This window comes from Anas platyrhynchos, chromosome 2 (assembly GCF_047663525.1).
Source record: "Anas platyrhynchos isolate ZD024472 breed Pekin duck chromosome 2, IASCAAS_PekinDuck_T2T, whole genome shotgun sequence".
NCBI lineage: Eukaryota > Metazoa > Chordata > Aves > Anseriformes > Anatidae > Anas > Anas platyrhynchos.
In genome coordinates this window covers 216969-233130 of record NC_092588.1, presented here as the reverse complement: position 1 = coordinate 233130, position 16162 = coordinate 216969, and the positions used below count along the sequence as shown (strand labels likewise).

General features: G+C 49.9%; 1 protein-coding gene across 36 annotated transcripts in view; it reads left to right on the top strand.

The window, feature by feature from the left end:
- Positions 1 to 5420: 5420 nt before the first annotated feature.
- Positions 5421 to 16162, top strand: part of SCRIB (scribble planar cell polarity protein) — a 114520-nt gene continuing 103778 nt past the window's right edge. For 35 of the 36 annotated variants that reach the window (XM_072034137.1, XM_038175230.2, XM_038175263.2 and 32 more), the window contains exon 1: positions 5421 to 5781. In XM_072034137.1, the coding sequence (XP_071890238.1) occupies positions 5620 to 5781 (162 nt within the window). In that variant the 5' untranslated portion in view covers positions 5421 to 5619. Of the gene's footprint in view, positions 5782 to 14415; positions 14452 to 16162 lie in introns of those variants that run through there. The other variant, XM_072034136.1, reaches the window with a different exon arrangement.

Here is a 16162-nt window from a genome sequence, read left to right as displayed (position 1 = left end):
AATTGATTCAATGGCAGAACTGAGCATCTGGGGTGCTTCGTTGCCTTTACTTATTCATCACAGCAAGATGTTATGGTGCAGCTGCACAAACTGTTGAACAGCTCTATCTGGTGGCAACTGTCAGGAGGCTCCAGGTTCTAATGAAAACATCCCAGAAATGTTTGGGGTAAGGATGAAATCTTTTTGCTGCAGTGCTGGATTTTACAGCCTTGGCCCGATCACCAATTCCTTTTTTTTATTTTATTTTTTTTTATTTTTTATTTTCTAGTCCGTAAAGTATATGGCGCTGGTGAAAAGCAGAGGCCAATAGCCTGCTCTAGACAGGGCCCTTGTGTATTGACTCCAGATCCAAATATTGGAGTGGTCAGGAAATTCAGCTCTCAAAAGAATGTGAGCCTTTCCTGGAGGCCTGTAGGTACTGTTTCAAGAGGATACAGCTTAAGTTGAGGTAAAATAAAATAAACCATCACAGAAGCCTCATGCCAGCTGGGCGAGACTGGTTCTTAAATTTTGAGTTAGATATTTTCAGAATAACAGGGAAAAGAAAGTTTGTCAGGTCCTGTACCTTTGCCTGAAAAACAAGGCTTGAAGTCTTGCCTCCCATGGATACAGGTGCTGAATGAGCTCAGTCAGGTATTTCACGATTCCAAGAGACTCTCATTTGAGTTTTGTCATAAAACTGGTTCTAGTCCATTCCTGTTTCTGTCCCTCCTGTTTTTCCCCAGCTTTGAAACAGTTTCCTCTGAGTCCCTTGTCTTAGATTTGAATGCTTGCAATAAACGGGTAACTAATCCCCATTTTAAATCTTGCATGTATACACCTAATTATAGAGCTGCATACCACTGATATTTTCTTTGGCCCAGGACCTCAAATTTCAGGGCCTCAACATATGGAATGCTGTTCTTTGTCTAGTTCCTGTTGTTGACTTCTATAGAAGCTTAACGGGGGTAATTCCCATGGATTGCTGGTATATTCCTGCATAGTAAATGAGCAGAAAGAGACCAAATAACTTGGGAAGTAGCAGTCTGAAATAAAATGCGTAAGAGTTTTTTTCCATACTTCATCGATACTTGGGAAGAATGCCTGTCCGCATCATCTTTATTCCAGGTAAATGGTTCAACTTTTACTATAAGGTAAACTCCTGATTTGTCAGCACTTTCCTGTATGTGCTGCCTCATGTAGGATCTTGTGGCTGTGGTCCTTGTGTGAGACAGCAGAGCAATAGAGCTGCATGTTGCTAACATAGGCATGAGTGCCCTCATTGTTCTAAAACCATGCCTAATCAGAATAGAAGAGCTAATAGTACTGTAGAGGGCTTCACTTGTGCTTCTAAGGCGATAGTCCTTTAGCTCAACACAAGGGTAGTTGAAATAGCCTGAATTTAAGGTCAGGATTTTTTTTTTTTTCTTAAGAGCTAATTACCTGACTCTTTACTGTCACATCTATGGACTGTTGCTGCCTGACATGCAAGATGCCTGGCAAGAGAGGAGGGAGAGCAGCTTGACTAAAACAAGACTTTTAAGCCAAATTAAAACACAAAAACATCATACAATGGAGGCAGAGAGATACATCCTGGGATGATTATGGTCTGGGGGTACAGGGAGAGGGGCAGGAAAGCCAGAAACAGCAACAAATAAAAATAAGGCTTTTGTCAAGTACACAGGATGAGGGAAGATCAAAGAAACAATACACTTAAGGTAGTGAAACAGGAGATCTGGCTACAACTGACATAAAGAAGTTACTGAGCACTTCAGCCTTCTCTGCCTCGGTCCTCACTAGGAAGTGCTCTAGCCACACTGCCCAATTCACAGAATCCAAAGTCAGGGACTGGGAAAATGAAGTACTGCCTGCTGTAAGAGATCAGGTTTGAGACCATTTAAGGCACCAGAATATGCACAAGTCCGTGAGATCTGATGAGATGCATCCGAAGTTGCAATGCCACTATCATATTTGGAATGTTGTGGCAGTCTGAAGTTCCCAGTGACTGGAAAGGGGGAAACAGGGAAACAGCCCCTATTTTCAAAAGGGGAAAAAAAGGAAGACCTGGGGAACTACAGGCCAGTCAGTCTCACCTCTGTGCCTGGCAAGATCATGGAGCAGATCCTCCTGGAAGCCATGCTGAGGCACATGGAAAGCAAGGAGGTGACTGACAGCCAACGTGGCTTCACTGAGGGCAGATTGTGACTGACAAACTTGGTGGTCTTCTACGATGGGATTGCAACGCTGGTGAATAAGGGAAGAGAGACTGACAACATCTACCCAGAGTTGTGCAAAGCATTTGACGCTGTCCCCCATGGTATGCTTGTCTCTAAAATGGAGACATGGATCTGATGGTTGGACCACCTGGTGGATAAGGAGTTGGCTGGATGGTCACGTTCTGAGCTGCGGTCAACAGCTCGATGTCCAGGTGGAGGTCAATAACAAGTGATGTCCCCCAGTGTCTGTACTGGGAGTAGCACTATTTAACTTCTTTCTTGGTGTTTTTGGACAGTAGCATCAAGTGCACCCTCAGCAAGTTGGCGGATGACACAAAGCCATTTGGTGTGGTCAACGTGCTAGAGAGAAGGAATGCCATCCAGAGGGGCCTTGACAGGCTTGAGAGGTGAGCACGCATGAAATTCTTGAATTTCAGTAAAACCAAGTGCAAGATCGTGCATCTGGGTTGGGGCAATCTCAAACATGGATACAGATTAAGCAATGAGTGGATAGAGAGCAGCCCTGTGGAGAAGGACTCGAAGGTATTGGTGGACAAAATATCGAAGATGAGCCAGCAATGTGCACTTGCAGCCCAGAAAACCAATCTAAAGGCTGCATCAAAAGAAGTATGACCAGCAGTTCAAGGGAGGTGATTTTCCCCCTCTGCTCTGCTCTCATGAGACCCCAACTGGAGTCCTGCATTCAGCTCTGGGATCCCCAGCACAAGCAAACAGAAGTATTAGAACAAGTCCAGAGGAGGGCCATGAAGAAGATTAAGGGCACCAATCCTAACACCTCTCCTATGAAGACAGGCTGAGAGAGTTGGGGTTCAGCTGGGAGAAGATAAGGCTGCAGAGAGACCTGACAGTGGCCTTCCAGTACCTAAAGGGGGCCTACACAAAAGCTGGAGACAGGCTCTTTATCAGGGAATGTAGTGACAGGAAAAGGGATGATGGTTTAAAACTAAAAGAGTGTAGATTTAGATTAGAATAAATTGCATAATAAATTCTTTATTCTGAGGGTGTCAAGATATTTAAGCAGGTTGTACAGGGATGTGCTTCCTAGAAGCATTCAAGGCCGAGTTGAATGGGGCTTTGGGTAACCTGGTCTAGCGGAACGTGCCCCTGCCCACAGGAGAGGGGTTAGAACTAGATGGTCTTTAAGGTCTCTTCCACCTTGAACCATTCTATGATTCTACTGTTTTAGACAAAAGGGCCCATCTTGTCTAAGGCGGTGAATGACATGCAGGTTTCTAGGCAAAAGTGTAGAGAAGGGCAAGCATGGAATGAATATGGTTCAGAGGCCAACAGCTGATAGGTAAGGGTTACAATAACAAACAAACAAAATGAACAGCTTAATTTTTTGGTGTTCTTATCCTTGTCTGCACTCTGTAGTGTTCTGCAGTCAGTGTCTGCTCTGCAGCAGCCAAGCATTCAAGTGTAATGATGTCTGTTCAGAGAAACCTGGTCATCTCAGAAACAGCCCTGCAGATTATGACAGCACCAAATACAGATGGGAACAAGGCTGTGATGGGATTTTTCAAGTAGTCCATGACAAACTTTACCTTCAGTTTGTCTTGCAAGTCAGTGCATGTTAGCTCTGATTCAGCATCGGGTCCTTCCTGTGGTGGATTGATAAAACCTTAACAGCAGTTCAGCACATGGAGGAACTGCAGCACAGGCAGAGCTGGCTTAGTCCTATGCGTCTAACATCTGGATAGAGCAAGAAAAGCTTAAAACAGAAAATGTACTTTCATTGTTTACTAATTAGGGAAGATAGGCTTCCAGAGAAAAGCATGTCAAATCCCCAGATTTGTCAGCTATGTTCAGCTTCATTTCCATCTCTCAATGGTTTGAGATGAGCAATGTTATGTGCCTTTGGAACTTCTGTAGCTATGGGCTGACAAGCACTATGCCCTTATGGGAGCTGCTGTTAAATGGCTTCTGTTGCTCAAAGCCCTTGCAGTGTTTTTGTTGTGCCTTGATGTTATGACCCCTTAAAACAGGGTCCTTGAGAGTAGTATCAAAATGAAGTTAGCATAGGGAAGATGTACAAAGCTTTTGATCTTGAATGCTGAGATTTACAGATGATTTTCCCAACTTGTCGAAGTTGGAAACATAGCATTAAGAATTAGTTTCATGCCTGCTCTTGTATTAACATTTTCATTAAGCTTAACTGTTTTTGTTTTTTTTGTTTTTCCCCTCGTTAGGGAGGATAAATCATATGATGTATTGCTATTAGAGTTTCAGTAGGCTAGATGAATATAATCCCCTTCTTTAAAAAAAATCATTTATTCTGATGGATTTAGTCTGAATAGACACAATGTCAAGTTTTTTTTCCTTGAGCTGTAAGTGACCAGAACCTATGCGTTTCAGGTGTCTGCAAGTACCTACTCGGCCGATTATGCTTCTTTCTGGGGGTGGGAGGAGATGATCATTGCTGTTGTTTCTTTCAGAGTACTTGGGCTTTACAGACTTCTGTTGTGCTCCCTTGCCTCATGTATTTCTATGTGGAGGCATTGTTTGAGCTCTCTTCATAAAAAACAAAAATCCTATTTCTGATTGCCGTTGTATGCCTCACTGTAACTTGTCAAGGGCAAGGAGCATCAGACGTTGGTGCACCGTACTGCTTTACACAAGGGCATGTAAGCTGATGTAAGCTGTATTTTTCTTCTTCTCCTCCACCACGCTTTCCAAATCCTTTCACACGTTATGAACTCGATGCCCAGGAGCAGCCCAGAAGTGCACCCAGTTCTAGCGAGTGGTCCCGGCTAACCTGGAGCCTCCCTGGATAACGCGGGTTGCTTCCCTTCGGCTCCCGGGGTGTGCCTACGGAGCAGCCCAGGCCGGAGGCTGGCCGCCAGGAGTCCCGGTCTCGTTCTGCTCCCAGGGGCTGCGGATCGCCGCTGCCGCTGCTTTCGGAGCCGGCTCCTGCAACCGCCCGGCGCTGAGGCCGGAGCAGCGGCCCCGCGCCCACCTCCCCCGGGCCCCGCTCGGTACCGGCCCCGCGAAACCTCCGCTCCCCCCCCCCAGCCCCCCCCTGCGCTGAGCGGCCCGGCCCGGGGGCGGCGCAGGGGCGGGCGGGGCCGGGGCCGGGCCGGGGCGGGCGGCGCGGGGCAGGGCGGGAGCGGCGGCGGCCGCGGCCTCGGTTTCCCAGGGCCGCTCGCGGGGGGCGGCGCGGCCCCGGGCGCGGAGCGGGCCCGGGCGGGAGCGGCGGGGCCCGAGCGCGGCGGCCAGGCCCGAGCCGGGGGGCGGCGCGGAGGCGGCACCGGGGGGGTTCCGGGGCTTGCGGCCCGGCCCTAGCGCGGCGCCCGCCCCGCCGCACATCCGGGCCCTCCCTCGGGCGGCCCCTTCCCGGCGCGGCCGCTCCCGGCCGGGCCCGCCCCTGACGCGCCGAAGCCGATCGCGGCCGAGCCCCGGCGCGATGCTGCGCTGCATGCCGCCGCTCTGGCGCTGCAACCGGCACGTGGAGGCGCTGGACCGGCGGCACTGCTCGCTGCAGGCCGTGCCCGAGGAGATCTACCGCTACAGCCGCTCGCTGGAGGAGCTGCTGCTGGACGCCAACCAGCTCCGCGAGCTGCCCAAGGTGAGGCCGCGGCCCGGCCGAGCGCGCAGCCGCGGGCCCCGGCCCCGGCCCCCCGAGCTCCGGGCGCTGCCCCCGGCCCGGCCCGCGCGTCGCCCCCCTGCCTCCCCGCCGGGGACCGGGCGGAGCCTGGTGGCGGCTCGGCCGCTCCCGTCCCGCCGCGCTGCTCGGGGGGGGCCCCGGGGCTTCTCCCCTGGGTCGGCCCCGGCCCTGCGGGCGGGCGGGCGCTGCCCCGGCCCGGCGAGGAGACCCCGCGGCCGGCCCCGGCCTGCCCTGCCCGGCCCAGCCCTGCCCGGCCCGGCCCTGCCCGGCCCGGCCCTGCCCCGCTCCGCTCCCGGGAGCGGCCTCCTCAGGGGCCGCGCCGCGTCCCGCTGCCCGCTCGCCCCGCAGGCACCGCGGCCTCCCCCGGCCCCCCCCCGGCCTCCTCCCGGCCCCTCCGCCGTGCTCCCGGGGGAAGGTGGGCGCAGCGCCGCCGCTCGCAGCGGGAGCCCCGCGTGGGCCGCGCCGGGTCCGGCGGGCGGTGGGTGCCGGGGAAGGGAGCGAGGCTGCCCTGCGGAGGGGCGGCCTGCCGGGGGTCCCGCGAGCCGTGCTGGCTGCTAGGAGAGGCACGGTGTGAATGGAAAAGCTCTGTTTTAGCCTGTAAGCCGGGACTGGTATCGGAGAAGCATTTTATTCTTATTGTCCGGGACTTAAGCCTGCGCTTGTACCTTCTTCCACTGTTCTGTTTAGCCTCAGTGCACTCTGTGCAGGTAATGCTGGTGATACATGCTTTGTACACACCATGCCAGTGTGATTCTTCTGTAGTAGAGGGTGGGAGATCTGCTGTGCAGACAGCTGCAGGCTTGACCCAGACACCTCTGACTCCTAAAGGGTTTGCTTTCACAAGACAGAGCCTTTATTTTTTCCTTACAGTACCATTCAACCACAGCAGAAACGATGGCGTTCCTGTTCTGCTGGTTACTCTGAAGCATAGAATACTGCAAACAAGAACTGGAATTTGAACCTGTGCGTGTGCTTGCCTCTCAGGAAGGAGAGCACCTTTAAACATTACTGAGCTATCAGGTGTTATAGAGGAAGTTTTTCCATGTATTCCCTGTCAAAATTGTACAAAAACTGTAAAAATTATGGAGTATCCAAAGTTGGAAGGGACCCACAAGGATCATTGAGTCCAATTCCTAGCTTCATACAGGAGCACCCATAAACCAAACGATGTCTGAAGTGTTGTTCAAATGCTTCTTGAACTCCAGCAGGCTTGCTGCTGTGACTGCTTCCCACCATTAGTTAGTGATACTTAACAAACTTTTCAGTTAAAAAAAGTTTTGTGCTGGAAAAAGTATTTCACTGTAGCACATTTGGATAGGTGCTCATCGGAGTAAATATGGTCTAAGCTACCTTTTTATTAAAAACATTAAGAAGGTAATTATTCTTTGTTTTAAAGTTTCTTGTTAAACTACTCATGTTTTTCTTATTGATGTAAATTTTAGGGAAAAAAGAATCTGGAAAAAAAACAACCCCTGCTTTTCAGTTATAGTGACACTAGTATGATCCTTCTGTCAGCTTTCTTCCGTCATGTGTCTGGGGATCATTGTACAATTTAGGTGGGGACCTTTCTCAAACTACTGGAAAATTTGTGTTACAGGCAGGTTCGGACTTATGAATGAGTATCAGTCTCTTTTGCAGAGGAGGCGAATTGCATCACATCTGCAATGAACCTGCCGATCCTCACACTGCGCAACTCCTCCTTATCCCTCTGAATACTCAGAGTCTTACTTTGTGTTTATGTAGAAACTGGTTAGACTTCTACATAAGCCGAAGATACTGTGTTTTCTTTTATGTTAGCTTTTGAAAAGCATCTTTTGGACAACAAATGCAAATTTTATACTGCCTCTTTATTTGGTCAGTGATCAGATATCTTTGAAAGCAGGTGCTGTGTGTCTGTCCTAACCACCATCTCCTTCCTGCTGTCACTCCTACTACTTGTACTGTTCTGCTTTGGACCATCAGAGTCCTTGTTGTGATCCGTCCCAGGATCGTGGGTTCCATTTCTGGTGATGGAGTTGTCCCCAGTTTCCAGAGTTTTCTGGTGAGGGATTATTAGAAAAAGCAATAGAGAAGAGAAAAATAAGATTATATGATCACGAATGGTGCTTCTGGTCCTCCAATCTCAAAAGAGGTGTGGTAAAGTCATAAGGGATACAGAGAATAGGGAACAGAAGGCTTGATAGAGGGGGTATGCAACAGCTTTCACACAAGGCAAAGAAAAGTTTGTGAGGTCTCCTTGGTCTGAAAAAGATAGTGCCACTCCTCCGTCAGATGGTAGATGTCTGGAGTACCACAAATGGCCTGCAGGGATTGAACAGGGAGCAACTGACCACTGGTTCTTGCAGCCCAAGGACCGAGGGCATTAACTGAAACCAAAAAGGGCTCAGTTCAGAAACAATTTTTACTGAAAGGGTTGTTAGGCACTGGAACAGGCTGCCCAGGGAGGTGGTGGAGTCACCATCCCTGGAAGTCTTCAAAAGACGTTTAGATGTGGAGCTTAGGGATATGGTCTAGTGGGGACTGTTAGTGTTAAGGTTGGACTCGATGATCTTGAGGTCTCTTCCAACCTAGAAATTCTGTGATTCTGTAATTTTTCATGCACGTTGTAGTTAAGCTGACGTGTGGAATTACTTGTCAGATGACATAATGGATGCTCAGTTTACATGGGCTCCTGAAAGAGAAGACAACCAAAAATGAATAAATACAAAGCCCTCATGTTTGACTGAGAAGTGGCTTGTGCTGCGTATCCTGGGAGAGACCTGGAAGTACTGTTTTGGACTTCATGTAGTCACACTCTTCTGTATTGAATACTGTCTGCAGCAGCTATGGGCTTTCTCCAGCAGTGAGAGCCACCAGCCATCTCTAGCAAAATCTAAACGCCCTCTCCCTCACAAGCAGGGTGAGGGTCAAATACACACAGCTGGGGCAGTGAGCGTAGTACCTCTAAGTGCTGGCCACTCTTGAATAAAGCAAAGGAGCTGGTGGATGCTGCTGAGATATGCTGTGTCCTGGAGACGTGTCAGGAAGAGCAAGCAGAAATAGGTCCTAAAGGTTTTCCCTTTGCAGCCACCCCTACCACGTTTCCTGCAGCTGGTGACGTGGATGGTTGGGTGGTCCAGATGAAGTTGATGGTCTTTGGTAGAACAAGGCTGCGAGGTCAGACTCGCCTGAGGCATGACCCAGTATGTCCGCGTGTTTTCTGCAGTTCAGAGCTGCGCTTTTTAGGTCCAGGTGTCATTCCCAACACAAATCACATGCAGGAAGGGTGTTATTAAGCGGTATTACTGCTGTGGACTGTGTGGTCATGGACATGGATCTAATAGAGGGGTGAGAATCTGCGTGTTAGGTGAGGTGGATGAAAGTTGAAAGTAAATTGCCCTTTCACCAGGGGAAGAGAGGACAGCAGTGCGTGCTCTGGGCACACGTTTCCCTCAGGGACAGCAATCAGAGGGGTCTTTGGTTGGGGTGGGGAGGGTCCCTTCCAGGTGAGACGCTTCACGGAAAGATGTGTCTTTTGTGGGAGAGAGATGTGGGGAGGAGGATTTGTGCATACCATGGAGGAAGATACAGGGAAAGAAAAACGTGCTGGTTTCACAGAGTAGAGCTGCACGTGTCCGTTCCTTGGGGGAACGGTTTTAGAGGAATACTGAGGTGTGTGTACGGGAGGGAGAGGAGAGCAGCAAATGGAGGTGAGTTGGAAGAATGTGAATGAGAGAGAGCACACGGGCTCTAAAGCAAACTTGACCAGAACAAGCACAGGAAGGATTTTTGGGGAAGGCATCTGTGTGGAGGCGGCCTAAGCAAAAGAATGGAGGGGAGGCTGACTTTTGAAAAGGTCCTTCTGTTTTACAGTTAACAAATAACTTCCTTTTAAAATGTTTGAATTTATCTGACCCCTCCTCTGTGGGTTTTCTTACTTACCTTATCCCCTTACCAGGCCATCTCTGTCCGACATACTCTTAATTATTTTTATTCCGTTTAATCTGGAGTCCAGAAACACTGGCAATGTCTTGATCCTTCTGTGGCATCATTTTCGTGTGTTCCAGAACTTCCCAGGTCCCTTTCCTGCTACTGTTTCGCTTTTGATCTGATTAGATGATCTGTCTGCCTCCTGGCATTTCTTAATGACACCACACTTTCCTGAACTCTTTCTTCCAAGTTGTAGAAGTGACTGCTTGTTTCTCTCCTTTCTGCAGTGCTGAATAGTCATCTGTCTGCTCTTGCTCCTTTTTTATTTGTCCCACGTGGAATCTTTCTTGTTTTGAGTACGGATTTTTCATTATGGTGACTGAACTCTGGTTATTTGAAGTGATAGATTAAATCTGTGTTGGGAACATCTGCTGCCTTGTTGCAGGGATTTGCTGCCAGGGTGATACAGCATGGTTTAATGGAAAGTGGTGAATTTTATTTGATAAGTTCTCTGCACTCTTCACTGGGGTGCCTGAGTTCTGGAGGACAACGTGCCTTGCGCTGTGCTGACCTGTTCCCTGCCTCGCTTGTATAAAGTGATTTCTGCAGGACCGTGAGCACCTCACAGCAGCAGGATGAAGTCCTTCAGCTAGGGACGTGGTTTTCAAGAGTGCAGCTTGCTAGGTCGCTAGATTAGAGCTACAAGAGGCACCTGACTCGCACAGCCCACTGTTTGTGAGAGCAGTTCAGAGGTGCAGGTCTCACCAGAAAGGAATGAAGGTAGCCTGGCGTTCAGCGGAGGAACGTGGAGGCGGTGGACGGAGCAGATCATAGTCAGGAGGCGTCCAGACTCCTGGTGTGTTTTCTGAGGAGTGCTCGGGTTGGAGTACGGGAAGGCAAAAGGGAGATGTCGGAAGAAACCTGGGTGGAGCAGAGATTGTAGGACCTGGAGTGTGTGGGAGGAGGAGGAGGTGGAGCTGAGAAGGAACTGAAAATAGTGAGCAAGTTGATGTGGGGCAGGGAGGAGACATCCAGGCAGTGTTGGCCGCAGGGCGCTGCAGACCTTTTGCTGGAAGGATACCTGGCAGGGAGCAAAGTGAGTTCGGGTGGGGCAGGCAAGGCTCATACGAAGAGTGGGGGAAAAAGGAGGAAATAATAGAGCTAGGTTTGATACCAAGTTTTTGAATAGTAATGGTGCTGAAGGAATGTATAACTGAGGGGGTGCAGTTCTGTTCCTTTGCTTTTTCCTTACCCAAACTCCTGTGATAAAGTGGGTCCAGTGCAGAAGACTTCCCCCCAGCTGTCCAGCGAGGTGTTTTCATCTTGCACTGAACAACAGAGGAGAGGGATGCCTGGCTAGAACTCCAAGGAGAGAAGGGAGGCCTTGTAGGTCTGCTGCAGATTCCTTCCTGTTCTGGCTTGTTGCTATTTGCATCATGGCAGGGCAACTTCCAAGCTGGTAGAAGCACTCCGGGTTTCAGCGGTTCCTCCTGTTTGGCTGCAGTTAGCCCGGGGCAGCAGCATCGGTGTCCTTTGTCCCAGGCCTGGGATCCTGCTGCTCTGAGCAGGGTGAAACCCGAGAGTGGTATTTGTCACTTTCCCAAGACAAGGTGGGGCGTTGCAAGCCTAATTAAGAGCAGCTTTTAATTTCCTGGCATCTGGGGCTTGCAAGGAGGATCTCGGCTTTTATTTACTTCCACGGAGGAGTGAAGCTGTTCTTTTTAATCTCTGCATGCTAATAGCCCTTCCCTGAGAAAGTCGGGGAGCCATGAATCACCAGTGACTGGCCTCCTCAGTGTTTCACCCTGCCATAACGAGACTCAGCATGCTTGGGTGCCCAGCGAGGGCTGAATGCGCCGGGCACCTTCTCTTTTCCTGCATGTGAATGCTCTGCATCACAGGCTTTGTCAAAACGGCAAGCTGCATTTGCTTAACAAAACTAGCCAAGAAACTGGTTTCACTTGATTGTTACGAGACCTGTGCACAGAGTTGGCATGCTTCTCAATGCCTTTCAGGAGCCATATGAGTTAATGTGTACAAATGGATGTGGTTTTATTTTCCAAAAGCCAGATATTCTGGATGTGCTGCTGCCCAGAAGTTGAAATACTGCAGGCCTTTTCACCCTTATCCTTCCCTCTCTGTACAGTAACCTTCTAACCTGCAATTTGCAGTAACCTGCAAATCCTGGATGGTGACTAGTCACCAGGTAAGGTCCTGGGGTTAGGACTTGTGCTGGAGCGTTAATAGCTGAGAATAAGCTCAGTTATGGAAAAAAGAGCCAATACAACTCTTGGAGATGCAAACAAGAGAACAGGAAAGAGGAAGAAGGAAGTAATTCTGTGTTCTATGGCCTACAAATAAGAATTGACCATTGTCATTTCTCAGTGAGCTGCAAGGTGTGTGGTCGGCTTTCTTTTTGCACAGTGTATAGGTGTGTTGCCCTGTGTGGATCTCCAAAGGAGCTCAGTTCAAAGGAGTGTAACAGTGGGGTAAAAAGACGCACTGGGAGATGAGGTTCAGTGAAGCAAAGGGTTCATGAAGATTTTGGTGCTGTGGCCTAAACAGGGCTTCTTCTTACCAAATTTTCTTTTTCATCGGCTTTGTACAATGAAGTGAGGTCATTAATGGAAATACCTACTCAGGCTCTCCTTTGGGTTCTGCTCATCTTGGTATTGTGTAGACTTCTAGATATGTCTCTGTATAATGTCAGTAATGTCTTCCATACCTTTGGGTACATCGGCTGCATTTGCACCTTTGAGATTTTTTCTTATTCCTCAGCGACAACTCCTAGCATAGGTTCACCTTCCCTTGCTCCTGGTCCAGGCCTCTAAAGAATAAATTCAGCATCACAGTGGCCCTGCGGATCGTTTGATCGTTACCTGATCTGCTTGCATGTAAGATCTCTCTTTATTCCCTTTGACTATTTTCTGAGCATCTGCCAGGAATAATTTGGGGGGTGTCTCACTGATGCTTACGGCTAAAGGCAGGACTAGGTGAACCTCTTTAGGTCCATGAAACTCCTGAGTTTCACAGAATCACAGAATGGGTGAGGTTGGAAGGGACCTCTGGAGGTCATCCGGTCCATTCCCCAATTAATCAGGGCCACCTAGAGCAGGTTGCCCAGGACCATGTCCGGCTGGGTTTTGAAGATCTCCACGGGGTGAGCCTGTCTGGGCAGCCTGTGCCAGTGCTCTGTGACCCACACAACAAAATGTTTCTTGACAACCAGGGGGAATGTCTTCTGGTCCAGTTTGTGCCCATTGTCTGTTGTGCAGGCCACCAGGCACAGCTGACAAGAGCATGGCTCCATCCTCTGCACCGTCCCTTCAGGTGTTTGTAGACATTGGTAAGATTCCTCTGAGCCTTGTCTTCTCCAGGCTCAGCAGTCTCAGCTCTCTCAGGCTCTCCTCACAGGAGAGGTGCTGCTTCCTCACGTTTGTAGGCCTTTGCTGGACTCTGTCCGGTATGCCCATTTCTCTCTTGTACTGGGAAGCCCCGAACTGGAGCCAGCCCTCCAGAAGTGACCTCAGCAGTGCTGTGGAGAGGGGCAGGATCACCTTCCTTGACCTGCTGGCAATGCTTTGCGTAATGCAGCCAAGGATACCCTCAGTCTCTTAGTGACAAGGGCACGCTGCTGGCTCCAGGGTCTTTTCTGCCAAGCTGTTTCCCAGGCGGGTGGCCCCCAACATGCCCTGTGCCCGGGGCTCTTCCTCCCCTGGCACAGGACCTTTTGAGACCCTTGTCAGGCCACCTCTCCAGCCTGTCAGGGTCCTTCTGGGTGGCTGCACAGTCCTGTGGTGTGTCCACCACTGCCCCCAGTTTCATGCCAGCTTACTGAGGGTGCTCTCTGTCCCATTGTCCAGATCATTAATGAAGATGTTAAATAGGACTGGACTCAGTATTAACCCTTGGGGTACTGCTGTGCCTTACAGGCCTCCAACTAGACTTTGCACCACTGACCACCTTCTGAGCCCGACTGTTCAGTTCAACCAGTTTTCTACCCACCTTGCTGTCTGCTCATCCAGCCCGTACATCAGCAGCATCTCCATGAGGGAGTTTTGGGCACGATGATCTCCCTGCCATCCGTCTGGCTGGTCGTGTCATTGTAGAAGCTTATCATGTTGGTCAGGTGTGACTTCCCCTTGGTGAGTCTGTGCTGACTGCTCCTGTTGATTTTCTTCTCCCTCATGTGCATAGAAATAGTTTCCAGGATGAACTGCTCCATCGCCTTCCCAGGGATCGAGGTGAGGCTGACCAGCATGTAGTTCTTCAGGTTGTCCTCATTGCCCTTCTAGAAGATAGGAGTGGCGTTTGCTTTCCTCCAGTCTTTGGGCACTTGATTTCATAACATTGCTTCACTGTCTGCCTGACAGCAGGTTGAATGAGGCAGGGCACAGTGATGAAAGATTGTGGTGGATCGTGAGACGTGGTGTGTGCTGTGGCAGAGGGATGTGGTGGCCTGCAGAGCTCTTGCATTGCAAGGTCCGTTGTGGCTTCAGGCTCCGCCTTCGTCCATTCCTAGCTCGAGGTATTTAATGCGCTGTGTCTGAGCTGATCCCCAGAGAGCTACCTTGGCACCTTCCTATTTGTGCGCTTCCTGTTCAGAGGAATTGTTTTTGTCTTCTGTGTCTGAGAATCTCCTGCTGTCTCCTTCCACATAGGGGCATTTAACTCTTCTTAAAAACACTTTCAGTCCACGAAATGCACTTCATGAACACCAAGGTTAGAATTTACTATACTCTGAATACCCTGCTCTGTACCAATTCATAAACTTGATGTTGTCTGCCTCGTCTCAGTTTCTCGGTTTCAGTATTAGAGTTAGTATTCCATTATAAATTAGTATTATTCGTGGTTTTGTTTGTTTGTTCTGGCTTTTTTTTTTTTTTTGGACTGTCGTTGTTTATCGTGCATCTCAAAGTCACTACCGGTGATGGAGAGGTCTGTTGTGTAAATGTACAGGGTGATATGATTTCTGCCTCAAGAAAATACGTTCCCACTTGAAATAATCGGAACAGGTAATTGTTCAACTCTTGACATTCTTCTCCTTTGCTAACATTTGTGGCGTTACAGATAAGTATTTTTTTTCTTTTTTTTTTTTTTTTGTTATAATTGCTACCTGACCTTTCTTTGGTCAGAAGATGGTTTAGAAGAGAACTAGGTGGGTACATTGGGTCCCTTTGTAAGCCTGGAGTGATGGAGACTGAAAAAGGCCACTCCTGGGAGGCTGGCATTCTGGGAAAGGAGTGGGTGGGAACAGATAAAAGGTAGAATTGATAAGGGACAGGTCTTTGGATAGTACTTGGGGTGTGTTATGTTTTGCTGCTTCATGTGTCGCCAGAGTCCTGTCCCACGAAGTGATCTCGGTAGATCTTTCCAGATGAATGTTTCTGCAGGATTTCGGTGGGAGATGTCACTGGGGAACCAGGGTGTGTTGGTGGCATTCTTCCAGCCCTCCTGTACAGGACTCAGGGTAGAGGCTGCTTGTGCTCTGGTTTCAGCAGGGCCCCTCTGCTTATGGGTTTGTATGGTGTTGCTTCTTCCTTTGAGATGCACTCTAAGACCATGAATTGCTGCAGCCAGTGAAAACCCCCACAGCTCTGCAAGAGCAAAGCGTTAATTGTGGTGATCTAATTCTGGCTTGGGGATTTCCTTTCTGCAGCCCTGAATTAGTTTGTCATTTCGTTTGGACCAGAGATTTCACTTTGCTTCTGCATTAAATGCTTGGGCATTCTCGGTGTTTGCAGTCGAACAGTTGCTGCATTCTGCCCCTGAGGGGGCTGCATTCCTCAGTCCCCGATTAAATGCCTGGGATGAAGCAGCTGGTGCGCCTTTGGCTCAGAGACAGCTTGCTTTGTCTTAGCTGGAATGTGTCCCCGATGCTTAAGTACTTTTATATATTTGAAATGCATTCCTCAGGGCCTGATACGCGGGGTTAAATAGTCGGAAATCCGGCCGGTCTGCATTACGGAGGGCTGCGTGGCTGCGGCCAGGGAGCAGCCTGCCTGTGCGTGGGTCTCTCCAGCTCTGGTATGTGCGGGGGCACGCGGAGCTGCTGCCTGCTGTCCTGCCCTGTGAGCCAGGAGGAGCCAGGGCCCTGTGCATGGGTCTCCTGTGCTGCACACCAGTGTCTCCGTGTTGTGTTCTGCCTGGGGTGGGAGGGTGGGGAACGGCCCCATCTCGTGTATGGGGGCTGGGGGGGGAGGACAGCCCGTTGCTGCCCTTGCTGAAGCCCTAGGGAACGGTGACCTCTCCGTGGGGGACTGGCTGCAAATGTGAGCCTGGCCAAAGGCTCGTGTGGCTGGTGTTTGGCTGTTGCAGAGGATCGGCTGCTTCTCCTTGGAACTCTGCTGAGTTGCTGCCTTTTGGGTGTTGGTGATTATCTGCTTGTGGTCAGAAGAGGCTAAAGCTAGTTTGGCGAAAGAGTGGAGAATGG